Source organism: Podarcis raffonei, chromosome 7 (assembly GCF_027172205.1).
Source record: "Podarcis raffonei isolate rPodRaf1 chromosome 7, rPodRaf1.pri, whole genome shotgun sequence".
In the NCBI taxonomy this organism is placed as follows: domain Eukaryota; kingdom Metazoa; phylum Chordata; class Lepidosauria; order Squamata; family Lacertidae; genus Podarcis; species Podarcis raffonei.
Window position 1 is genome coordinate 3,584,180 of NC_070608.1, and position 27,098 is coordinate 3,611,277.

General features: G+C 49.1%; 1 protein-coding gene across 1 annotated transcript in view; it reads right to left on the reverse strand.

Annotated features, from left to right (window-relative positions):
• Window positions 1–4,243: 4,243 nt before the first annotated feature.
• Window positions 4,244–27,098, reverse strand: part of RHPN1 (rhophilin Rho GTPase binding protein 1) — a 50,511-nt gene continuing 27,656 nt past the window's right edge. Inside the window, exons 6-15 of the mRNA XM_053395144.1 lie at window positions 25,166–25,290; window positions 22,295–22,461; window positions 21,160–21,347; window positions 18,280–18,436; window positions 14,720–14,839; window positions 12,858–13,052; window positions 11,839–11,915; window positions 9,762–9,908; window positions 7,464–7,622; window positions 4,244–5,564 (exon numbers count right to left, since the gene is read on the reverse strand). Coding sequence (XP_053251119.1) covers window positions 5,343–5,564; window positions 7,464–7,622; window positions 9,762–9,908; window positions 11,839–11,915; window positions 12,858–13,052; window positions 14,720–14,839; window positions 18,280–18,436; window positions 21,160–21,347; window positions 22,295–22,461; window positions 25,166–25,290 — 1,557 coding nt within the window. The 3' untranslated portion in view covers window positions 4,244–5,342. The remainder of the gene's footprint in view (window positions 5,565–7,463; window positions 7,623–9,761; window positions 9,909–11,838; window positions 11,916–12,857; window positions 13,053–14,719; window positions 14,840–18,279; window positions 18,437–21,159; window positions 21,348–22,294; window positions 22,462–25,165; window positions 25,291–27,098) is intronic.

Genomic DNA, 27,098 nt, shown 5'->3' on the forward strand with positions numbered 1-27,098 from the left:
AGGCCAAGGGAGCCGGCTTTGGTCCACAAACACCCTTCCCGGTCATGGAGCCAGCATGACTAAACCGCTTGTGGTGCAACGGGACACAGTGACGGAAACCAGAGCGCATGGAAACACAGTTTACCTTCTTGCCACAGCAGTACCTATTTATCTACTTGCACTGGCATGCTTTCGAACTGCTAGGTTGGCAGGAGCAGGGACCAAGCGACAGGAGCTCACCCCGTCGCGGGGATTCAAACCGCTGACCTAATCGGCAAGCCCAAGAGGCTCAGTGGTTTAGACCACAGCACCACCCACTCCCTATACAGGGGTTAAATGGCCAAGTGTCAAAGATGCTTTTAGTAGCGATTCCTGCATTGCAGGGGGTTGGACTAGATGACCCCTGGGGTCCCTTCCAACTACAGTTCCACAGCCAAACTAGCAATCAGACCTCTCTCTCTCTCTCTCTCTCTGGTACCCAACTCTTAGAGCCCAGTACACAGTCTATCCCATGCGCTGATGCAAGAATGTGCCCAGTCTTGAGTCTTCTTGGAAGAATGTGCCGCAAGTTGCACAAAAGACTCCAGATGCAACGTGTGGGTTCCTCTCTCCCAGTCCCAAATCTCCCACCTGTGTGTGTCCCATGTGCAACCTGCCTTAGGTTGGTTTTTGGTTCTCTGGCCAGGGCTTGATCTGCCCAGCAGGATGTAGAACAGGAATGTGGTACCTTGCAGAAACTCCAGGTATCGGTGAACGTCAGCTACCAGCCAGCACAGGACTGGCGGGGTGTGCATCGCCAACAACCCCTATTTCTTCCAGCTGGGCCATGCTCCACCTTCCAACAGTGCTTGGATGATTGAAGACTGGCTGTAGTTACTTGGCAGGGAGGGAATACAAAGACAACCGCAGCGCATGCTCAGAGGCACTCTCTTTATTGCTATCGTCACATTTTCCAAGGCTGAAATCGGATACAAAGTAGGTCGTGGGGTTGAGCCCACGCTCAAATTAACACTGTCAACGTTAAAGGTGGGCAGGGAAACTAAGCCCCTCTTTATTTGCAAATACACCCCTTCCCACATTTCCAATCCAAGTGTACACATTTCTTCATATCTGCGGTGTTTTCGCCCTCTCTCTTGCATCAGAAACTCAAGAATCCACATTAAGAAGACATAAGAATCGCCAGGAGCCAGGAAGCCGCAGCGAAAACACAAATCGAGCCCTATGTTGCTACTCAACACTTCGGCTCAAATTAAATTATTTCTCGCGGGTTCTGGAGTCCCAATCATGATAAAAGGAAAACATTCACAGAGAAAAAAAGCAGCACTCCTGTTCTTCAAATGGACAACAACCAGGAATTTCTGCTACAGAAGAGCCACAGCGATACACAAGAGCTACTTAAAGTGGCCTCTGCCACTTTCCAGATGTTTTGCGCTACAACTCCCCCCAGTCCCAGTCAGCAAAGGCTGATTGGAGTTCAAGTTCAAAACATCTGGTGGGTATGAGGTGGACCAAGGGTGATTTAAAGCAATGGGGCTTTGCAGCTTAATGTGTCAGGCTGCCAAGGTTTCAATTTGCAGTTAGCAAATTGGACCCTTCATTTCCATGCTCTGAGAGGCTTAAACCTTACCTACACTTCCATCTGTAAACCCTCTTGGTGGCCACAAAAATGGGTGATCCCATCTGTTCTGGAAAATGCTCCAGGATAAAATCCTTGCAAAAGAATTAAAAGAACAATGATCAGTATTTCCACCTACCCCCCCAAAAAAACAAATTGCTGCATTGCAGAGGGTGTGTGTGTGTGTGTGTGTGTGTGTGTGTGTGTTTCTAAACCAGGAGCTAATGTGGAAAATATCTGCCTTAAAAAAAAAAAAGTTTGGTTTATTAGATCAAGCTATAAATTATTTCCACATTTGACCAGCTAACAAAACAACTGAAACACACACACACACACACACACCCCGCAGCTTCTACAGATACTGAAAATGACAGCGGTTGCAGATTTTGGAGGGCAGATAAAGGGAACCAACAGGAAAACGGGACAAAACAAACCCAAATGTGATGGTCGATACTCATGTATCTTGCCCCCTGTGGCATCTGGGCTTCCTTACTTGAGCTGCCTGCAGCCGTTTGGTCAGCTGGAAATATCACATGGTTTTTTTTTGGGGGGGGAACTGCTCTCTGTGAAACGCTGTGGGACAGATGTTTGGGTTGGGGTGGGCCTGCCTGGTGGCAGAAGGGAAGCCCTAACTGAGGGTCTGTTTTATGGGCCAAAGCATCCTCTGATTTGGAGAACAAACCAGTATGCCCTCCCGATCTTTCTCAGTTCAATTCCTTGCATTTGCAGCGAAATAGGATTGGGAAGGTTTCGAGCACTGACTGCCCTTGAAAAGGGGAGCAGAGCACTTTGGAGAGCCTTAGCCTCAAATCTCCTACCAGGATACTGCCCTATCCTGAGTCATCTAACTCAGCATTGTCTACACTGACTGGCAACAGCTCTCCAGGTTTTCAGACAGGGAGTCTCTCTTATTTGGTTTATTTGTTCCTCCGGTCCAGGAGTGCCAACTGACTGGCAGTGGCTCTCCAAGGTCACAGCTCTTCAGCCATCACCCGCTTACTCAAGACCCTTTTACCTAGTGATGCTGGGGATCGAATTCGAATCCGCATGCATGTCTCTTGCCAGCAATAATTGCAGAGGAGGCAAGCACACAAAACGTGCAGGTTCTCCTTCCCCTCCCAAAAGTGCAACCGAAGAGAGTGGGCAAGCCTAATAGGAACAGCGAGAGTTTTCCAAATATTTTGTCAATTGCAGATGGGCGAGTCACTCGGCCAGAGATTCTTATTCCTATTAACTGCAAAGGCCCAGTTCATTTGGGTGAGATGAGCACCCTGGCTTCCCATCACTGCAAATGAAAACAGAATCGACCACCAGAATATTTTGCGCTTGTAAACTTCAGAGAAAAAGAACCTCTCGCGTCCAGCAACTTGCTCTTGCTGTGGCCAATGAGATATCCATGGAAAGCCCTCAGGCAGAAGCTGGGCACAACACACTCTGCCTGCTTGCCCGTTGCTGTGCACAGAGGGGCACCGGATGAACAAGGCTGGTACCATGCCTACTGGCAGAAGAGCTGCTTTTGTTTCCAGCTTATTTATTTCCTTCCACCAGATTTGGGTGCAGGTTGGTGTTTTTCGTTTGTTTTTAAAAGGACACACACACCCTGACAGGTGTGGTAATGGTGCCCTGGAAAGGGGCATTAACTAGGGGGCACTAAGGGGCAAGCGCGGCAGCACTGGAGGTGTAAACAGCTTTCAAACTTTGGAAAAGTGGCACCACCAGCTCAAGTCCACCAATCTTCTTGAACCAATCGAACTTAATAGTTTTGATTGGATTTTGATTCATCAATACCGTTTTGAATTTTATTATTGTGTTATTCGCTTCCTCGGTGCAAACTGTTATTCTGAAGAATGCTTTTTATAAGGTAGGGGGGCACTTGGGATCAGTTTATAGAACCAAGGTGGCTGTGGCCCTCCCCAATTTGGGAACCTCTGCTCCATGCTAACAGCAGGAGGCACCCCAGGCAAAAGGGGGAGCCCACCCCAAATTTATAGATGGAAGCTGTGTGGTAGACTTGCCTCGCTCTGTCACCGACATCACCATCGCCTGCAGTGTGGGACGAAGATTGCTGCATGCTGCAAGAGCAATTTGCAAACTGCAGAAGGAGTACAGAAGCAGGAAAGGAAAAAACCTGCTTGTGCCCCAATCTCAGTGGCTGCTGGAATATGCTGAAGTGCTTTCAGAAACCACTGGGCAACAGTGGCTTAAAGGTAAAGGGTAAAGGGGACCCCTGACCATTAGGTCCAGTCGTGGCCGACTCTGGGGTTGTGGCGCTCATCTTGCTTTATTGGCCGAGGGAGCCGGCGTACAGCTTCCGGGTCATAAGCCACTTCTGGCGAACCAGAGCAGCGCAAGGAAACGCCGTTTACCTTCCCACCGGAGTGGTACCTATTTATCTACTTGCACTGCATGCTTTCAAACTGCTAGGTTCGCGGGAGCAGGGACCGAGCAACGGGAGCTCACCCCGTCACGGGGATTCGAACCGCTGACCTTCTGATCGGCAAGTCCTAGGCTCTGTGGTTTAACCCACAGCGCCACCCGTGTCCCAGTCGGCTTATACAGTGGCTTACAGAGCACCAAACCTCAACTTCCCCAGGCAGATGGTAGATTTGCGTCACCAGGCATAAACTATTTCCAAAACGCCTGACATGTATTAATCCTTACAAGTGACCCTGTAAGGCAGGTCAAGTATGACTCTCCAAGTTGTGGGTGGGATCCGGGGGCAAGAGAAAGGCTTGCCTAAGCCACCGAGGTAAGCAGCTGGTGGCTGCAGAATTTGATCCAGGGACTGCATCCCTCAGTCCCTCCGGCTGTGGATCTCAGGGAGCAAGTGCCATTATTAACATGCCTCCAAGTAAACATATACAGGATTGCACCGTTAGCCTCTATCTTGCGTTCACGAGCCCAGAAAGATTGGTGAGTCCGAAGGCTCCTGCAGAGGAATGCCTATAATAACCAGGATGTGCCCCAGATCACAGCACAAACCATAGTTTACAAAGCCAGTTCAAACCACAGTTTTGGTTCTCCTTTGCAAGTGGCTTGTGATCCATGTTTCGCTTCCAAAAACGGTTTGATAATTGCTCACATGCCTCCCTTACGCTGCTTCCCTACAGGTGGAACTAAACTGAGTCATTTTGCTACAGGTGGGACTAAAAACCAGCCATTTTGTTCCTATGACTCATCTCCTAGATCTGTTCATGGTCTTCCTAGCAGTGAGTTGAAAATTGCATTGTCCCAAACGCAGAGAGGTTTGCAATGCCAGGTCACGCAGAGCCGGGGCACCGTTTTCCAAGGACCGGACACGAACGCTCCTCTTACACGGCGCAACTCTAAAATGGCCACTTGCTCACCGCTATGACTCCAGCAATGCCTTGGGCAGGAGGAAACTAGAAAGCTGCAACCAGGCATCTTGGGTCCCTCTGAACTTGCTGGCGTTGGAGGCTGTTTAGAAGGTGCGTTATTTGAAAGAGCTCTGCTTGGCGGCTCCATCCTCTTGCCTGCGGCCAAATGCCCTCAGGAAGATGGGGCTTGCAGGCAGCAGCCCTCACCCTGCCACCTGGCCTTTGGAGAGGCCCTGAGCCCCTCCTAGCCCTGAGTTCGAATTCCCTGCTTTTCAGAAGCCAGCCTCAGCAGAATCCTCGACTCCGCTGCCGCCAGAAACGCCAGTGGGGTGGGCATCCTCTGCCAGGAACCCAGCGCCTCATTCTCCCGCCCGGGGAGTGAAGGCGCAGGGGCAGGAAGTGGGAGCCGCTCAGCAGGCCAGTTCGTTGTCTCCCATGGCAGAGAAAGGGAGGCTGAAACTGCTGCTGCTGCTGCTTTTGCTTCGCTTGCTGCGTTTGCCCCACGCCAGGAGGGAGCTGGCGCCTTTGCTCTGCATCAGGGTCTTCCGGCAGTTCTCCTTGTTGCTTTTCAGGGGGCCGCCGCTGCCCCCTCCAGCAACGCCAGGACCCATCGCTGAAGACTTCTTGTCCACCTTTCAGAGGGAGAAAAAAATGTTTGCTTCAACTCGCTTGTGGAAATATCTCAGAGGTTATTAAGAAGAAAAACGATAACAAGAAGAAGATTGGAAGACGGGACTTGTGAACATCAAAGCATCAGAAATATGAGAGGATTGGACCCTCCAGAGCTCAAAGCATGGGTACCCCCAACAAAAATTCAAAAAATTCGGCAAAATATTTGGACTTTATGATATGTATTGGCACAATTCGGATTAATTAATGAGACATGATTGGATTGTTAAATGGAAATTTAATAAAAATCATTAAACAAAAACACAAAGGGAGGAAAAAAAACGGGTTTGGGTGGTGGAGAAGTGAAAGGAGAGCAGTAGCTTACTGGCATCTAACTGTTGAATGTTCTCATCAAATTCCAGCAGAACAGAACCATAAAGCGTTAATTGCTTTGGCATAAGACATGCAATGATTCCTGCATTGGGGGGGGGCTGGATTAAATGACTCTTGGGGTCCCTTCTGACTCTACGTTCTACGTTCTTCATGCACTCAATTGTTCAGACTTGGGGGGGCACAATTCCGCGTACAAACAAAATTACCGAAATTAGTGGTTCCCGAACTTTCCTGGGCCACTGCCTCCTTTGTTCCATAAACTCCCCCCCCCCCCGGTGCCCCCTAACCTGTAAAACACATCTTTCGGAACAGTGGTTTGCACGACCCACTAAGGAACACAGTAACAGAATAAAATTCAGTACAGTAACATCCAACTGCGCATTTATTTTAAATAAATCCCATTAAACCTGTTTAGTTTGATTGATTCAACACAACTGATGAGCTTGACCCCAGGTGATGCCAGCTTTTCAAAGTCTAATGGCCATTTATTTATTCAATTATTTAGTTGTTTATTCCCCCCCAGCACCCCCCTGCCTCCAAGCCCCCCCCCCAGGTAAATCCTTCTGCCGCCACCCACCAGGAGGCGCTCCAGCCCAGGGCAGCTGTCTACCAGCTCCATCTGGTACGCAGGCTGAGACCCTCCCTGCCCGCAGGACTGTCTCGCCAGAGTGGTGCATGCTCTAGTTATCTCCCGCTTGGACTACTGCAATGCGCTCTACGTGGGGCTACCTTTGAAGGTGACACGGAAACTACAACTAATCCAGAATGCGGCAGCTAGACTGGTGACTGGGAGCGGCCGCCGAGACCATGTAACACCGGTCCTGAGAGATCTGCAATGGCTCCCAGGACGTTTCTGAGCACAATTCAAAGTGCTGGTGCTGACCTTGAAAGCCCTAAACGGCCTCGGCCCAGTATACCTGAAGGAGTGTCTCCACCCCCATCATCCAGCCCGGAAACTGAAGTCCAGAACCGGGGGCTTTCTGGCGGTTCCCTCGCTGCAAGAAGTGAGGGTAAAGAGAACCAGGCAGAGGGCCTTCTCGGTGGTGGCGCCTGCCCTGTGGAATGCCCTCCCAGCAGATGTCAAGGCAATAAACAACTATTCTCCTTTTAAAAGACAACTAAGGGCGGCCCTGTTTAGGGAAGTTTTTAATGTCTGATGCTGTATTGTTTTTAATATTCGGTTGTAAGCTGTCCAGAGTGGCTGGGGAAACCCAGCCAGATGGGTGGGGCATAAATAATAAATTATTATTATTATTATTTGGGAACCACTGATCTAAGTGATGCATCCTGCTGTCTCCTGAGCAATCCTAAGAGAATTGTAGAGTTGGAAGGGGACTCCAAGGGACATCTAGTCCAACCCCCTGCAATGTGGGAATCTCAACACGTAGGTCCCCCATCTAATCCGAAACCAGACCAGACCCTGCTTAGCTTTGCAAATGTGCCAGCAGTTTTATTGCTCCACCACTAGGAGGACTACCCTGACCCCCCTCCAACGGGCCTTTGCTCATCCCAGCCCCCACCCTGCTTACCACGCTCTGCCCTTCGGAATACTGCAGGGTGATGACGCCGACATCCGCTCCCTCGTCCCCAGCCACCTTAAGGAGTTGCACCACCTCTGCATGCTTGGACCACTTGCAGTCCTTGCCATTGATGGAGACGATGTAGTCGCCTTCCTTGAGGCCAGCGTCCTGGAAACCCAGCGAGGAGAGGTGAGGCCCAGGGAGGCTGGGAAGCCCCCCGCAGAACAGGTAAGAGGGAGGGGAAGGGGCACAGAGACCTTCAGGAACCCCAAGGCTGCAAGGGATTTCATGCGGAGAGATGCGTCTATGGAGGGGAGTTCCTCTCCTATCCAGTAGGGATAGGAAAACACACCTGCTTTTAACTCCACAGAAAACTAACTTCAGGCTTACCAGCCTTACGAGACTGCAGGTGTAACTTACCAGCTAACATCCTCACTGTGTCTGTGACACTCACTGCCACTAGAACAAAAAAACATCAGCCACGAAGGCAAAAACCACTGGCCGTCTAGTTATGCAAAACGTAAGTCAGATCCTCCTGAAATTTACCTCGGGAAATGGGAAACACTACCAAGCATTCGGCTTAAGTCCCATAAAGACAGCTTCTGAGCAGCTTAAGGTAAAGGTAAAGGGACCCCTGACCATTAGGTCTAGTCATGGCCGACTCTGGGGTTGCGGCACTCATCTCGCTTTACTGGCCGAGGGAGCCGGCGTACAGCTTCTGGGTCATGTGGCCAGTATGAGTAAGCCGCTTCTGGTGAACCAGAACAGTGCACGGAGCCAGTGTGGTGTAGTGGTTAAGAGCGGTAGTCTCGTAATCTGGGGAACCGGGTTCGCGTCTCCGCTCCTCCACCTGCAGCTGCTGGGTGACCTTGGGCCAGTCACACTTCCTTGAAGTCTCTCAGCCCCACTCACCTCACAGAGTGTTTGTTGTGGGGGAGGAAGGGAAAGGAGAATGTTAGCTGCTTTGAGACTCCTTAAAGGGAGTGAAAGGCGGGATATCAAATCCAAACGCCGTTTACCTTCCCGCTGGAGCGGTACCTATTTATCTACTTGCACTTTGACGTGCTTTCGAACTGCTAGGTTGGCAGGAGCAGGGACTAAACAACGGGAGCTCACCCCGTTGCGGGGATTCGAACCGCCGACCTTCTGATCGGCAAGCCCTAGGCTCTGTGGTTTAGACCACAGCACCACCCTCGCAGGTTACCCACCTGCTTAACACCCGAGGAGCATTTCAGTCTGCAAAAATCCCAAGAGATAAAAGTAGAAGGAGCAAAAGGAGGCACATAGCACAGTCTCTGCTCACTTGGCAAAAACCCTGGAAAGGACGGGATTTGGGAAGCTGTGGAAGGAGCTTGAGTTTCCACAACTGCCTCATAGAGGCAAGCCCCACAGAAGAAAAGTTGCTGTGCACTCCTGAGCAGATCCTGTTTTTATCATAAAGAATTAACTTCACTTGCTCCGTGTGAGTTACTATTTATTAAATCCATTCATCCAAAGCCGTCAGGGCAGTTCACAGCATAGAAATACAAAATGAAACACAAGACGTGTAATAAAAACATTATTTCTTAGGGAGAAAAACCTAATGCATTACGGACTCTCTCTCTCTCTGGCTACACTTCTAGATATTTTCTCTGTGTACTGAACCGATTTGTACGTTCAGGCCTTCTTATAGTGACCTTGGGGTAGAAATCCTTCAGGTGCGGGGAGATGAAGGTTCATCCAACGAGGGTTCGCATAGCAGCACCTGCATGCGCAGCGGAACCTCGGTTTTCGAGCATCTCGGAAGTCGAATGTTTCGGAACCCAAATGCTGAAAACCCGGAAGTAATTGCTTCCGTTTTCGAATGTGCCTCGGAAGTCGAATGGCGAGAAGTGAGGTTACAGGGAACCAGACAGAGGGCCTTCTCGGTGGTGGCGCCCGCCCTGTGGAACGCCCTCCCTTCAGATGTGAAGGAAATAAGCAGCTATCTAATTTTTAAAAGACATCTGAAGGCAGCCCTCTTTAGGGAAGTTTTTAATACTTAATGCTGTATTGTTTTTAGCACTCGATTGGGAGCCGCCTAGAGTGGCTGGGGAAACTCAGCCAGATGGGCGGGGTATAAATAATAAATTATTATTATTATTATTTCTCAATTTTCACCACTGAGATTGCCGAAAGCCCTTTGGGCCTCGTTTGTCAAACGTTTCGGAAGTCAAACAGTCTTCCGGAACGGATTACGTTCGGCAACCGAGGTTCCACTGTATAGGGCAGCGTCCCACGTGATGAGCAAGGCACCCCATGTTCACAACCGCAAGACCAGCCACTTACCGCCGCACAGCCTCCAGCAATGACTCCAGCGATGAGCACCGGGGAATCCCCTCGGAGGGTGAACCCAAAACCGTTCTCGCCTCGCACCAGGCGCACCGTCCTCGGGGGAAGCCACTTGTTCTTGGCGGAGAAAACCGACAGTGGGCCCTGCGGGAGGCAGATGGAATAATAATAATAATAATAATAATAATAATAATAATAATAATAATAATAATTTATTTATACCCTGCCCATCTGACTGGGTTTCCCCAGCCACTCTGGGCGGCTTCCAACAAATTATTAAAATACAGTAGTCTGTTAAACATTAAAAGCTTCCCTAAAGAGGGCTGCCTTCAGATGTCTTCTAAAAGTCTGGTAGTTGTTTTTCTCTTTGACATCTGGTGGGAGGGCGTTCCACATGGTGGGTGCCACTACCGAGAAGGCCCTCTGCCTGGTTCCCTGTAACTTGGTTTCTCACAGTGAGGGAACTGCCAAAAGGCCCTCGGAGCTGGACCTCAGTGTCCAGGCAGAACGATGGAGGTGGAGACGCTCCTTCAGGTATACTGGACTGAGGCCGTTTAGGGCTTTAAAGGTCAGCACCAACACTTTGAATTGGGCTCGGAAACGTACTGGGAGTACTGCAGGAGAGAAACTTCCAGGGCTGGAGGCGCATTTCGCATGCCCGAAATGCATGCGCCTTCCTGGCGCGAAGAACTTCAGAGCAGCCCCCATGGAGCAGAAAATTTGCATCCAGTTCCCAGGGGGGCCAGAGAGATGCCTCCGTGGGGAGCCTGAAAACATTCTCCCCACTCGGGGTTCCCAGAAACCGACACTCGGAGATGTACCACCTCTGCTGCATGGCAGTGGCTCGTGGGATCGTCCTTTTGGTAGGGACAAATCCCTCGCCATGCAGACGAGTGTGCTCTGAATTTCAGACCGGACTACTGCAATCTGCTCTATGTGGGACTGCAAAGACGTTTGGGTGTTGTTCTTAGTTCTTGTTAAATTTATGCGCTGCTACTCATTCGAGCATCACAGGAAAGTTTACAGCATAAAAACACAAAACTATATAACATAATCATAAACAAAACAGTAACACCCAAATGCCTTAAAGGTAAAGGTAAAGGGACCCCTGACCGTTAGGTCCAGTCATGGCCGACTCTGGGGTTGCAGCGCTCATCTCGCTTTGTTGGCCGAGGGAGCCGGCATACAGCTTCTGGGTCATGTGGCCAGCATGACTAAACCGCTTCTGGCGAACCAGAGCAGCGCACGGAAACACCGTTTACCTTCCCACCAGAGCGGTACCTATTTATCTACTTGCACTTTGAGGTGCTTTCGAACTGCTAGGTTGGCAGGAGCAGGGACTGAGCAACGGGAGCTCACCCCGTTGTGGGGATTCGAACCTCCGACCTACTGATCGGCAAGTCCTAGGCTCTGTGGTTTAACCCACAGCGCCACCCGCGTCTCCCTATTATTATTATTATTATTATTATTATTATTATTATTATAGCCAAAGGCCTGGGAGAAGAGGAACCAGGCACTTAAAGATGTAACTAAGGTGCAAGGCAAGCCCCCCTTGGGGAGTGCATTCTGCAAACATGGAGCCACCACCGAAAAGGCACGTTCTCACACTGCCACCCTCCGGACCTCTCATGGAGGGGGCGCAGGAAGAAGGGTCTGAGATGATGATCACAGGGTCAGGGGCAGTTCATGTTTGGATAGGCAGTCCTTGGGGGTCTTGCGGTCCTGAGCCATTTATAGGTCAAAACCAGCACTTGGGCCTGGAAGCTAATTGGTAGCCAGCACAGTCGGACCAGGATCGGTGTAATATGCTCAAACCGTCTTGCCAGTCCAGTGAGCAACCTGGCTGCCGAATTCTGCACCAGCAGAAGTTTCCAAACTGTCTTCAGAGGCAGCCCCACACATAATGCTGACCCATTTCACTGTGTGACATGGAGCTCTATCGCATTACAAGGGAGGGACAAAATGGGGAAGACAGGAGGGCAGAACTCTGGGATCTGTTGGCAATGGATCCACTCTACTCTACCATTGGCACTCACTCCAAAACCTGGCCTCATCCAGGCCCTGTGGTACGTACCAGCCGATGGAAGATATCTGTGACTTTCACCTTGGAAAAGTTGGGAGATTTGATTTCCGGCCTCTGGTGAGTTTTTGCTAAAAGAGAGAGGGGGGGGGGAGAAAAACAAGGCTGAGAAAGAGGAGGGGCACAGGAAGTGGTGCTTTGAACCAGCCTTTGTCAACCAGAATTTTTGGGACTACAACTCCCATCAGCGTGTGTTGGCTGTGGCTGATGGGACTTGTAGTCCAAAACATCTAGAACGTACCAGGTTGGGGGAAGCCTACTTTTAAACCACTGCACAAATATATCAGTACGTATCGCTTCTGGAGCTGGATCTCTAAGGACTGCAAGTAGATATAATTCGAGGGAAAGCATGTATTCTGCAGAAACCCAGCATTTTACTCTGGACACACAGAATCCAGCATCCCTTCAGCTGTCTCTTCCTTTCCTTGGGCATGTTTCTAAGTCCTTAAGCCTGCTAAGAGATCTCTTTTGATGACCCATGGCAAAATCTCTGAGTCCAGAAGGGAAGCTCCCTAGAATTCCCCCTCTGCTCAGAAGACAGGGAGTCACAGATTTCCCCCTTTCCTGTAACTCAGCAGGTTGTTTTAAAGCATTCTTAAAACATTGTGCGTTGATGCTGTAATAACCTGCCTTGGGACTTTGGGGTGAAGGGCAGGTAATTCATAACCACAAGGGGTCTTCATCAGGAAGACCAAAATTTCAATAAGGAATGGGGGAAATATATCATTTACCTGAAAAAAATCATTGTAAACAATTACAATTAATAGTAGGATTGAAATGACGCTTGTAGTTAAAAGTTGTGGGTTTTTTGGAGATTTAATAAAATTGGACGAACAGAGAAGATGCAGGAGAAAAAGTTAACATAGGGAAACTTATGGAAATTGTTTTATTTGTTTGCCTGATGACTGTTGGTAAATCTGAAAATTTAATTATTATTATTATTATTAATCACAAGGAGTCTGGATTTTTTTAAAAAATGCTTTGTGCATTTGTGTCTGATCTTGCTCACTTACGGTGGATGTCGGGGGCGTCCGCCGTCTCGAAGAAGTCTTCCTCGTGGTCGATCTCCGAGTACTTGCCGAGCGAGCGCTTGTGGGCGAAGCAGAGGACCTCCTGGAGAATGTCCATCTTCCTCAAGATCTTGCACAGGCTGTGGATCCTCATGGCTTCCTCGTGCCTCATTATAGCCTTTCTGAGGTGAGCCTTGCCTACAAGCACACCCAACAAATATATACTGTATTTTTTGCTCTATAAGACGCACTTTTTTCCTCCTAAAAAGTAAGGGGAAATGTCTGTGCATCTTATGCACTGGACGGCAGAGGGATCCCTCGGCTACCGCTGCAGTTGCGAGCTGAGGGATGCCTCTGCAGCTAGAGCCATGGCTCCCGTCCGTTGCTCGCTGTGAAGCCAGCAGAGCAAGAGGTGCTGCGCAGCTAACGCTCTTGCTCTGCTGGCTTCAGCGATAGCTATGCAGCGGCTTTTGCTCTGCTGGCTTCATAGCAAAGTGGGAGGAGGGACGGATGGGAGCCCACCACGCTGTAAAGCAAGCAAAGCACCTGTCCCGGTGTCTCCTCCTCTTTACAGAGAGGCGGGAGCAGTGGCGTAGCGTGGGGGGTGCAGGGGGGGCCGGCCGCACCGGGCGCAACTGTCGGAAATCAAGCCTTTATCAGGAGAAACTGGCAACTCTCCCAGGCACCCGGCTTGGTCTCCTGTTGACCTCCCTGTCTGCTTTCCCGGCAAGATCCAGGCAGAGGTCGCGATAGGCGATCCTTCTCAGCGTGAGAAGAACACACCCCCTCTTTCCTGCCCCCCGGCAGGAAAAAGAGATAGACAGAAAACGTATTTACATGCCTTTATTTCTGTCTTTGCAGCGTTACAAAAAAACACGACTGCTCTCCTCAAACTCCAGCAGTCGAGAGAGAACAAACACTTCCTGTACAGCTCATATTACACTCTGAGCTAATTCCGGTGCCCTCTGCACTGTGAATTGACTGTCCCTCTGTTTCCCACGGAACAGTCCCAACATTCCATCATGTGATGTCTTTAATCTACCAGCAGCTCGCAGCTGCATTGCTTCTATATCGTAACAGCAACATCTGGGGGGGCGCGCTCGCACTCGCAGCTCTCTGCCCCTACTAAAATCCACGGGTTAGGGGATTTGCCTTGCCCCGGGTGCTGACAACCCACGCTACGCCACTGGGCAGGAGGAGGAATGGGCAAGCAAAGTGAGAGCTGCGCAAAGTGAGACAGAAGCCATGTAAGCGGCTCTCGCTTTGCTTGCTTTACATGCTCTGCGCAGAATTCCCCCCCCCTTGCTTTCCCCCTCTAAAATCTAGGTGCGTCTTATGGAGCAAAAAATACAGTAATTATGTGCAAAGGCAAGGAGAGCTCTGCAGCTGGGTCAGGCCAAAGGCCAGCTCAGGATGATCGGAACAGCACTGCAAAACATCTGGCAGCCACCCTGGGCCCATAACCTAGCGTGCCAGCGTAAATGAATAACGCAGAGTTTTTAAGTGAAAGAGTAAGAGCTTTACTGAGTTAAAATAAACTTCTTCATAAACAACATGGTTCCAAACAGTTTGACTGAGATTCCATACTGACTCTGCTCACAAATGAGGCAGATGGACCCTGACTAAAATCTTACAGAGAGAAAATGGCTGCTAAGTCACATGTCAGAGCGACTCAACAGATAGCAGTTAGGCCAGAATAACTATAGTAGGACCAAATGATTGCGCAGTCCCAGCACTTCCCAGCCTGCTTTGCTGCTTCGGCTCTCATGTGTCTTTGTCACGTGACACCAGCTTGGCCAAGGATGCTCTAAGCCAGTATCAGCCAGGGGACAGAGGATGGAGGGATTCTGGGAATGGGGACTTACCCAGCTTCCTTCGCTCTTCTTGGTCCTGCAAGAGCAGCCGGACGTCTGGGCCCTGTGGCGGCGTGACGTGGAACTGGAGGAAAGCTTTCTCGTGCTCCGGGAGATCCGCGTCAGACGCAGCTGCAGGAGACAGACCAGGAAAAGGCTGACTTGGCAAGTGATGGAAAAATCAGGAGGCTCCAAAAATAATAGACTAGCCAAATTAAATTACACGAATTTGTGGAGATTGACCAGCAAACTCAGAGGAAACTCAAAGGAAAAAATTTGCAGAAAAATGGGATGGTTATAGGAGATAGGTTCAAAAATACAATAATAGTTTTGACTCTGTGCTAGCGTTCGAGTGACAAAGGAAGCAAAAGGAGGTGGACAATAATTAAGGATTTGTTATACTTTCTGAATGTATTGGAAAATCCATATAGAAAGGTTTATTGTTTTGTGTGTATTCAGTTGTAAGATAAAACATATGTGAAGGGACTTGACAGGAAGTGAAAATTGAAGAAAAGTTTCTGTAAGATAAAAGGAGGAAAAAATACTTATTTCCATTATTATCATTATTATTATTTGTGTGTGTGTGTGTGCGTGTGTGTGTACGGGTGTGTGTTTTGTATGGAATGTTTGGGAGGAAATAAGATGGTAAATAACAAATAAAAAACAAAATATTGATGTATGTAATTTTTATTTCTCAATTATATTTCGTGGTAGTATGGTTGTAATGTTTTTTGTAACATAAAATCATTCAATTAAAATTATTTTTTTTAAAAAAGGAAAAGGCTTACTTGGGAGGAATCACAGAAGCGTAGCATGGGAAGGGACCCCTAGGGGTCATCCATTCCAACCCCCTTCAATTCAGGAATCTCAGCTGAAGTATCCATGACAGATGGCCACCCAACCTCTGCTGAGAAACCTCCAAGGAAGGAGAGTCTTGTGGGAGTCTGTTCCGCTGCTGAACAGCTCTTACTGCCAGAAAGCTCTTCCTGATGTTTAGTCGCAATCTCCTTTCTTGTAACTTGAAGCCCTGGGTTCGAGTCCTACCCTTCCGGAGCAGCAGAAAAGAAGCTTTCTGCCTCTTCCATGGGACGGCCCTTCAGGTAATTGAAGATGGCTTTCCTATCTCCTCTCAGTCTCCTCTTTTCCAGGCCAAACACACCCAACTCCCAAGCCGTTCCTCATAAGCTTTTACTCAGAGTAAAGTAAAGGTACCCCGACCGTTGGGTCCAGTTGCGGACGACTCTGGGGTTGCGGCGCTCATCTCACTCTATAGGCCGAGGGAGCTGGCGTTTGTCCGCAGACAGCTTCCGGGTCATGTGGCCAGCATGACTAAGCCGCTTCTGGCGAACCAGAGTAGCGCACAGAAACGCCGTTTACCTTCCCGCCAGAGTGGTACCTATTTATCTACTTGCACTTTGTCGTGCTTTCGAACTGCTAGGTTGGCAAGAGCAGGGACCAAGCAGCGGGAGCTCACCCCGTCGCAGGGATTCGAACCGCCGACCTTCCAATCGGCAAGCCCTAGGCTCTGTGGTTTACACCACAGCGCCACCCATGTCCCTTTTTACTCAGAGTAGGCTCATTTAAATGAATGAGTGTGGCAGAGATAGGTCCATTAATTTCAAAGGGGCTACTTTGAATGAAACTTAATTGAACGCTACCCATGGATGACTTACACTGACTTTAATTAGGTTTAATTTAAGATGGCTGTGCTGTACTGCTTGCTTAACTTGAGCTGACAGTGGTTTTCGTTGTTTCTCTCCCCTTCACACTTTTCCTCTCTTTTTCCTCCCTTATTCAATTTGCTATTTTCCAAAAAGATGAAGAAAAGCAGCAAGCCGCAAGGCAAGACATGCCAGACTATTCAAAATCCAGCTGGTTTCTAAACACTGCCCAATTCTCCGGGCAATCGCCGCTTGCCAAGTCTCTAGTCTTGAGCGTGGCAGAGACCACATGACACAAGTCCTTTTGAGACGCGAAACAGACCGACTATCGCCCTGAAGATGTAATCTCCTCTGCATTTATTATCATTCGCCGGCCAAAGCCACGGCTAATCTGCTTACGTTAGCAATGAACTTTGGGATTAGGGCCACTCAAAGCGCCAGGAGGAGACAGTGAAGCGCTAAGGAAGCTCAGCTAAGCATCTTCCTCCCTGCTCTGAAGACAACACCTTGGAATCAGCCGCCGCTGCCCTAAGCCCATTATGGACTGGCATCAGCGGTGGCATGTGCCAGCCTGGGTTGGGGCTCAGTCTGGCCAAGAGTTTGCTGACAGGATGCCGAGCCAGTCAGATACTGTTTTACTTCAGAGATGTACAAAATGGGGAGAAGCAGTGAAGCCAAGACCACACTGGTTTCAGATTCAAATTGTGCTCGGAAACGTACTGGGAGCCATGTACTGGGAAACACACCTTTCAAGACCGGTGGTATGTGGTCTCGGCAGCCACTCCCAGTCACCAGTCTGGCTGCCGCATTCTGGATTAGTTGTAGTTTCTGGGTCACCTTCAAAGGTAGCCCCACGTAGAGCGCATTGCAGTAGTCCAAGCGGGAGACAACCAGAGCATGCACCACTCTGGCCAGACAGTACGCGGGAAGGTAGGGTCTCATCCTGCATACCAGGTGGAGCTGGTAGACAGTTGCCCTTGATACAGAATTGACCTGCACCTCCATGGACAGCTGTGAGTCCAGAATGACTCCCAGGCTGCGCACCTGGTCCTTCAGGGGTACAGTTACCCCATTCAGGACCAGAGAGTCCTCCACACCCACCCGCTCCCTGTCCTCCAAGAACAGTACTTCTGTCTTGCCAGGATTCAACCTCAATCCATTAGCCGCCATCCATCCTCCAACCAGAATGGCAACGTATTGTTAAGTATTAGGGGTGAGGGATAGTAGCATCTCCCCAGATGCATACTGATGTCAGCTGGTTGCACATTGCACAAAAGCCACAGGTGGAGAGGCAGTAGTGACAATAAAAGATTATTATTATTATTATTATTATTATTATTATTATTATTATTATTAAAAAGCAGAGACGTCACCTTGCCAACAAAGGTCCGTATAGTTAAAGCTATGGTTTTCCCAGTAGTGATGAGTGGAAGTGAGAGCTGGACCATCAAGAAGGCTGATCGCCGAAGAATTGAGGCTTTTGAATTCTGGTGCTGGAGGAGACTCTTGAGAGTCCCATGGCCTGCAAGAAGATCAAACCTCTCCATTCTGAAGGAAATCAGCCCTGAGTGCTCACTGGAAGGAGAGATCGTGAAGCTGAGGCTCCAAGACTTTGGCCACCTCATGAGAAGAGAAGACTCCCTGGAAAAGACCCTGATGTTGGCACAAGGAGAAGGGGATGACAGAGGACGAGATGGTGGGACAGTGTTCTCGAAGCTACCAGCATGAGTTTGACCAAACTGCGGGAGGCAGTGGAAGACAGGAAGGCCTGGCGTGCTCTGGTCCAGGGGGTCACAAAGAGTTGGACACAACTAAACAACTAAACAATAACTATTATTATTATTAATTGTGCTTGGGGGCAGAGGGAGAGATTGAGGGCGGGGGCACGGGAGTGCCAAAGCGGATACTCACGGGGGCAGTCGCAAAGAGCCATGGCAGCGTAGCAGTGTGAGAGAGCCTTGAAGTGCTCGGATTTGACATGCACCATCGTGGTCCACGAAAAGGGGACGTAATCCTTCACGTGGGGTTGGGTCATTGTCTGATACACCAAGGAGTAGACCTCTTCCACCTGCAAATGTCAAGGACAGGTACAAGGTGGAAACACAGGCATGGCAAAGATTATTTCACACTCACCCACCCAATGGCAGGTAGCCACAAGGGAAAATTCCAGGTGTTTATTGAGCATCTGTCCCGATTCGCATGCACAACACAGAGGTTGTATACAGAGAGTCTCCCATCATTTGACTGCAGGGAGATCGACATGACCACCAGCACCAGAGTGGATAAAAATCAATGATTTTTTTTTATTTAAATCAGATTTTTTAAAATTTAAATTGGATTTTTAAAATAAAATACTTTTGGAAGAAAAACCTTTCTAAAGATAGTTTTCTGTTTAAGTTATATAATAGTCCAAAAGCTATTCATCAGGAAATACGGATTTGCTTTAAGTTTTCCATGTATGCCAAAACGCAGCCTAAGTTTTTTTTTTTAATTGGTTAACCACATCAGTTTACAAACATGGATACATATGCTATAATGTTATTGTTTTAGTTTAAATTGTTATTAAGGAAATTGTTATTTTTCTCCTTCCAATAAAGTACAGCAGAAAAGCTGTCCAAATGTAAACAGTCAACTTATTAAACTTCACAATAATTTCATAATTATCTGCCTATGTATTTCTAATAGCATAACGATATCAGTAATTTTTGATATAACTGTAAAAGCTACTCTGGAAATTTATTATTCCAAAAATGAAACCTTCATCTGGTTGTAAATATTAAGATTATACTAGCAAGAATGAGTCTTTATGTAAAATAAAGAGAGATTTAAATCAAGTCTTACTGACTACTGATTTAAATCATGATTTAAATAGTTTTGATTTAAATCAAATCCACCCTGACAGGCACCCATCGAAATTTGTTTGCAGTCAGGTTCTGCGAGAACAAGCGCCCGCCGTCATATGTCTGCAGGGTGGTTATGCAGCGATGAGCAGCAATTGCAATTTGTTAGCAGCTTTTTGGCCACGTCTCCCTGTTGCAATTTGCCTGCGCGGAGGTTACACATCAATGAGTGCCCATCATAGTTTGTTGGCGAAAGAGTATTCGACAAGTGAGCACCCGCTGTATTTTGTTTGACGAGATATATACCACAATGACAGTCCACCGTAATTTGCTTGCAGGTTATGTCTTCCCCAACTTTCCTAGCCACAAAAGTCCCTGACCTCTCCAAAGGCTGCTGTGGAGGCCAGAACCAGTCTGGGAAGCTTCTGAGTCACATCTGTGCTCCGTGAATCACATCCTAACCCTGTCACAGCTCATACGAAGCTAGTTTTGACTTCCAAACACAGAATCCAAGCCGAACTTTCTGGGCACGGATCAGAACGTCCTGGAAGGGTTGAGGGGTGTGTGACTGGCTGGCTAGAAGTCTGAACAGGAACCAACCCATGCTGCAACACTTTGTTGCAGTTGCAGATTGCAATGTTTAACGGATGCATTTATCAAACTTTTTTTTTCTGGGTGGCCTTTCACCCCTAAAGGAAAGTCACCAGTGAGGCAGTTTCAGGAAGTACTATCTAACTGGGACTCAATTTTAACTTTGAAACCAGCATCCCTCTCTTCCGGGCTCAAAACGTTACCTATCAACTGGCTCTGACCAAACTGCAGGAGGCAGCGGAAGACAGGAGTGCCTGGCGTGCTCTGGTCCAGGGGGTCACGAAGAGTCGGACACGACTAAACAACAACAATCAACTGGAAGTTTCTTTTGATCTTTATCTAAAGACGTGTGGCCTCCTTTACAGAACACTGATTTCTAAAAGATGTCTAATTCAAGAGCCACACTTCTGAAAAGAATATATTTTAAAGCTGGGAAAGAAGATGTATGTGAATTCATACATCAGATGGAACAGAAGTTATTTTGGAAATTGCTGGACTTTTTTGTTACTGTAGTAAAAAGGTAAAGGGACCCCTGACCATTAGGTCCAGATGCGACCGACTCTGGGGTTGCGGCGCTCATCTCGCTTTACTGGCCGAGGGAGTCGGCATACAGCTTATGGGTCATGTGGCCAGCATGACTAAGCCGCTTCTGGCAAACCAGAGCAGCGCACGGAAATGCTGTTTACCTTCCCGCCGGAGCGGTACCTATTTATCTACTTGCACTTTGACATGCTTTCAAACTGCTAGGTGCGCAGGAGCAGGGACCGAGCAACGGGAGCTCACCCCGTCGCTGGGATTCGAACTGCCGACCTTCTGATCGGCAAGCCCTAGGCGCTGTGGTTTAACCCCCAGCTCCACCCGCGTCCCTTTGTTATCATAGTAGTTATCTGCTATTTTTAAGTATTGTGGCACAGCAATTCAGTAACTTTATTTTCCATCCGCTTTTGCCATTTGTGCTTGTACCAGCTTCTGAAACAATAAAGTCTTAGCCGAGAAAAGAAAAGAAAAGAAAAGAAAAGAAAAGAAGAAGTACTATCTCAAAGCAGGGGTTTAGTTTAAAGGGTTCTATGCATGACCGAAAACATGCATCCCCAAACCCCTGGAACTGCTCTGTGTTTGCAGATCAAGAGCATGCTCAGCACTCCCAGAGCCCATGTGCAAGACAGATAGCTTAAATGCTCTTTCCACACCAAATACCCCAGGCAAACCTAGCATGGAAAGAGCTTTTCAGCTCCCCCAAATTCTGGAAACGGAAATCCCCGGTCGTCGTCCCCCCCAAAAAAGGCCTAGATTCCAGCCCACTTCTTGTGCCTTTTCTAACGCCAGCTCCCCACGAGAGGCATGCGCACGGATTCTGTACCCTGGCGGCTTCCTGGGCGAGCTGCAGACAGGCGAGGAAGTCGCTCTGGGCTCCGAGAAGGATGACCTTCTCGAAGACGCACTCCTGCACCTGGGCGATCATCAGGCGCACCAGCATGTTGAGAGAGGCTGCGCTCATGTCCAGGCTGGGGGCGTTGGAGAAGTTCTCCTTCAGGTAGTTGAAGGCACCTGCAAAGGGGGGAGAGAAAGAGCAACATCCCCAAAGTGAGATGGTCCTGGAAAGGCTGGATTCGCCCTTTTGCTAAGCGCTCAGCACAGGCAGAGGCTGTAGCTCTGGTTCAAAGGCACCCAGGAGCAAAAACGATGTGGGTTTTGAAACTGCGGCCTAAGCGTTTCTGACATATCTGCAGCTGCCAAGATGGGGCTGCCCCACTTAGAACAATAGCATTGTAGAGCTGGAATGACCCTGAGGGGGTCCCTAATCCAAACCGACCTAGACCCTGCGCTTGTCGCCTGAGGCCTTTGCCCCACATCCTTGAGAGGTTTTGCCCCACATCTTTGAGAGGTTTTGGAGGTTGGTAACTTGAGAACAGGCCTTTTCTGTGGTGGCTCCTTGATTGTGAGATGTTTCCTCAGAGAGGCTCACCTGGCGCCATCGTTACATCGTTTTGATCTTTAAAGCCCTTCACGGCCTAGGACCCTCGTACCTACGGGACAGCCTCTCCCAGTATGCCCCACGGAGGACCTTAAGGTCCATCAATAGCAAGACCCTAGTGGTCCTGGGCCCTAAGGAAGTCAGATTAGCCTCAACCAGAGCCAGGGCCTTCTCAACACTGGAAAAACTGGGCAGAAAAATCCACAGATTTAATGCTGCGTGGCATGTGGTCATATCAGAAAGACTTAGCTGCCACAGAAGGGTTGTATGAGCAACTTTCAAAAAAGACACATTTTGACGTAGCATGACATTCATTTATTTCTGGAAGAGATTTCCCATTGGTCGCCACCCAAACAGATCTTTGGAGATGCTATCCAAGTATCTGATTTGTCTAAACCCGAAATAAGGGCACTCCTGTAATTTTTACTTACGGCAAGTATGCAACCATTTAATGTTTATTCATTGATAAAACAGTATATATATTTGAAGTGGAAGAGGGGTGGTAGAGAATCTGACGTACCAGACGCCTTCTGGAAAGCCTCGATGGCGCAGTCCACGCCTTGCAAGGTGGTACGGTCCTGCCGAGCGCCGATCTGGGTGTGCAGGGCGCCGATATTGAAAAGCACACTCCCTTTTTCGAAGGCCAAGGCCCGCTGGTGGGAAGGCACGCCTGTTAAGGAGTCATACCTAGAAGCAGGGAGACGAGGAGCTCTGTGAAACTGGAGAAGTTTGGGCAGGAGTAGCAACCTGGGCGTCTCCGGGTGTTGCCGGACTACAACTCCCATCGTCCCTGAACGTTGGGCCATTCTGGCAGCAGGGGGTGATGGGAGTTGGAGTCCAGCTACCTTTGGAGGGCCACAGGCCCCCCCCCCCCCCAGCAAAAATGTTGGGTGGGACTGAAAGAAAAGAGATGCGATACAGGGCTTCTCTGGGCGACACTTTATTCCGCATTCATTCTGATTTGCTTGCACAATGCTTATGCAACTGTCAGACTACATCCTGCCTTTATTACACATTTGTTATGATTTGGCTATGCAGTGTTTATTCATCCTGATTTGCTAGTGCCTCCGCTCCCATTCTAACACGGCTCGTTGCTTTTCCCAGTAACCTTCCTAACCACACAAACACACAAATTTTGTGTGTGTGTGTGTGGATTTGTTGAATCAGTGCTGGTTTTTTTGAGAAAAAGAGGTGCCGGAGCTCACCATGAACGCCTCCCCTGTTCTCTTACACAGTCGTATCTTGGAAGCCGAACAGAATCCGTTCCAGAAGTCCGTTCAACTTCCAAAACATTCGCAAACCAAAGACGGCTTCTGATTCTGATCCTGCAGCCAATCAGAAGCCGCAGAAGCCCCGCCGGACGTTCAGGATCCAAAGAACGTTCACAAACTGGAACACTCACTTCCGGGTTTGCGGCATTCGGGAGCCAAAACATCCGAGGACCAAGGCGTTTGGGATCCAAAGTACTATGAACCTAGTAACCTTTGCTGTTATCTGCTCATTTTGATCTGATACAAGAAAGGACATTGTGGCTGTGGTTGAGCGTCCTGGGATGGTGAGTACGAGTGGGGTGATGATCTCGTTCCTCAGGTCTTTGTAGAGAGTAGAAGACAGGAGGACGTGTGCCGCTGTTTCGGTGCTACCGTCTCCACAGGGGCAAAGGCGTTTCTCAGACGGGATCTTCAGTAGAAGTATGGACTTGGCAAAGAACTCTTAACTTCTGGCTCCACCTAAACTTAAATCCCTAGTACAGTGGTACCTCTGGTTGTGAACGGGATCTGTTTTGGAGGCCCGTTCACCACCTGAGCAGAACGCAACCTGCATCTGCGTGTTCACGGGTTGCGCATGCACAAGTGGCGAAACCTGGAAGTAACCCTTTCTTGTACTTCCGGGTCGCCGCAGGACGTAACCTGAAAGAACGTAACATGAAGCGGACGTAACATGAGGTACCACTGTACTTCAAGACTCCCATAAAACTGCCTGGCTTAAAACCGTCTATCAAAACCTTCACTTGTGGCCTATCCCCACAACACCTACTCACTATGGGACCCACTAAAGCAAACAGTCTAATTGGTCAACGTCTAAAAGATATTGAACATCAGAACAACCTGGCCACTATAAGGAAATTCTGCCCTTGGTGTGTTCAGTTTCCACCTCTCCATTTTGATTCTCTGGCCCCATATCTGCACAGACTTATTATCCCAAAATACAGATGTGCTTTTACACTTGCAAGACTGGATGTTTTGCCGTCTGCGGTACTTGAGGGTCGATTCCAAAAGGTCCCGCCTGAGAAACGTCTTTGTCCCTGTGGAGATGGTAGCACCGAAACAGCCGCCCACGTCCTCCTGTCCTGTACTCTCCACAAAGACCTGAGGAACGAGACCATCACCCCACTCGTATTAACCATCCCAGGACGCTCAACCACAGCCACAATGTCCTTTCTTCTATCAGATCAAAATGAGCAGATAACAGCAAAGGTTGCTAGGTTCATAGCAGGGGCAATCAGAATAAGGGCCACTAACTGACTGCTGATTCAGGACTTTAAATTGTACTCTTATATCAAATTTCCTTTTCTGTGTATACTGTAATGTTTTACTGCTGCTATGGCCATTGGCTAATGCGAATGAAGTTTTCTCTCTCTCTCTCTAAGGACCAAAGTATGACTGTGATGGCAATGGCGCCCACCTGAGAACTGCTGGAACTGAGTTCCTCTGAGTTCTGGTTGAAAAAAAGCCCCGTGTTCCACTGGGGGGCAGAATGCTTTAATCCACCTGAAGTTCCAGCAAGCACTTGAACCAGAGTATTGTTGGCTTGGAAGGGGCACCGAGGGTCATCCAGTCCAACCCTCTACAATGCAGGAATCTCAGCTACAGCATCCATGACAGAGGGGCTTCCAATTTCTGCTCAAACAACTTTAAGAAAGGAGAGTCCACAACCCCCCAAAGGAGTCCGTACAGCTCTTACCCTCCCAGAAAATCCCGATGGACACCCTTGTGGCATTAGATAACTGACTCTTGCTGCTTTGAGACGAAACACTATCAGTACTGAATAATAAAGTATGCTGATCATACAGACAAACACCTGTTGTTTGCCTTCAACTTTAATATTCCTTGGAGTTTTAAAGCAGAGGTTGGACGGCCACTCGCCAGGGAATCTTTGGCTGCGATTCCTACACTGCAGGTGGGAGGGGTGGAATAGAGGACCTTTGGGTGTCCCTTCAAGCTGCACTGTTTTATGATTCTAGGGTCACGTTTCTAAGTACGGGGGCCCTGTTCCCAAGGCAATCGCTGCAGGGGGATTTGGCTGGGCCGGACCAGGCTTGCCACCCCCACCCCATCCCCGGCCAGGTTTTCCCCGCCCACTCAGCAAGACCAGGAGAGGCCCGACTGACCAGTGGAAGAAAATCCCCAGGTTCTTGTTGGGAGGGAAGAAGCGGTTGTCCAGGAAGTACAGCTGGCTGTAGTATTCCATGAGAAGCTCCAGGCCTGCCTCGTTCCGGCTGGGGGTGCGCATGGCCTGGAAATAAGGGGAAAGGGGTGGGGAAAGAAAAGAGAGAGAGAGAGAGAGAGAGAGAGAGAGAGAGAGATGGAAACCTGGTCAGTGCAGGCAATAATAAGCTAAGTGGAGCCGCGGTCTGACTCAGAGCAAGGCAGCTGCCACTTCCTGTTTCCGGCGGTGGAAAATGGCTGATCCCACAAGATCGGACCTCAGCCGTTCCGGTAATTCAGGGCTGATATGGGGGCAATTAGCCCTGGCAGCCTCCCCAGGGCAGGGGAGGACTGTCTCAACGACCCACAGTCTGCCCCAGATTGCCGATGTGGCAGACGGCAGGGGCACTGGGTCACGGAGCAAGGGACGGCTGACACTCCTGCGACGCCACCCCATAGCCGGACGCATCTGTTTGGGAAAATATAAAGATTTGGAAAACAAACAGACACGCTCTGAATTGAAGAAGCTGTAAAAAAACCTGCAGTATGTACAGTCTCTGGTGCAAAAGATCGAACTTCGGAGCAAGGCAGCTGCCTACATACATATCAGATCCATGAGGACTAGAGCCTTGTTTTTTATATTTAGGAGAGGGGGCCATGAGGTCATAAATACACTCTTCACTGGCTGAGGGATAAGCAGCTGATCGTAGAATCCCAAGCAGGTAGTAACAATAATGTAGTCGTTTTCCCACAGCGACGTCATTTTTGCGAGGGTTCACGTCACATGCGTGAACTTGTGCCAAACCAAACAGCAACCCTGCAAGGCAGGGAGTTCAGGGATATTTTTGAAAGATAATTTCATAAGTTGTGTGTCATTGCCTCTCAATTTGTATTGCATATTGCTCTTGGACTCGGGTGCAAGGCAGGCAGGTGCAGACGAGGGCTGGGCAATATCAGCTTTCCAGCATCGCAGTATATCAACCAGCCAAACATCGCAGTCTTGCAATATACCACGAAATGGAAAACACAAGCTGCTGTGGCCTCAAGCCTGCAAACCGCCAGATGAAACTGCTGCAGCTCTAACCGTGGGAGCAGAGGCCATTTCATCCCAAAACCTAGCAGGCTGGGACAACGTAGCTTGTTTGTACGGCTCAGCTGGGGCGCAGGAGGGTTCCCCATCCGCAACAGAGCCAGCGCCGGGCTGGGGGATCCTTTAACTGCTCAACTGAGGGAAGCGGCAACCACACACTCCTCAGCCGAGAAGTTAAAAGATGCAGAGGGAGGAACAAGCTGTATCAGCGCCTCCCAATTTAGCTTTCTTCTCCCTCTGCGCAGTACAGTGGAACCTCTACTTATGGACATAATCCATTCCGGAGGTCCGTCCGCTGGTCAAAACAGATGCTAGAAGAGGTGTCTTGTGCGCATGCGCCATTCGGCAGCAGTGTGCTTCAGCACACGCGCAGATGGCAGAAGCCACTTCTGCGCATATCGTGGCAAACGCGGTGTTTACTTCCGGATTTGCCGCGGACGCAACTTGGAACATCCGCGAGACGAGGCGTATGCAAGTCGAGATTCCACTGTATGAGGGCAGAGTGGATGGCGGTTTCACTCAGCGATGAATCACTTGTGAAACGGCCACCGTTTCAGAGTCCCTCTGCTGGAAACGCTCAGTGGAGGAAGTCGCTAGCAGAGGGACTCAGGAGCGGCGGCAGCTTCACCAGCGATACATCTCTGAGTGAAGCCGGCATCACAGTCTGCTCCTCATACCCGTCCTGGGCGATATATTGATATATCACCCAGGCCTAGTGTAGACAAAGTCAAGGATGCGGCAGTAAACACCTCCGTTTGGCGCTTCATCCTAATAATAATAATTTTATTATTTATACCCTGACCATC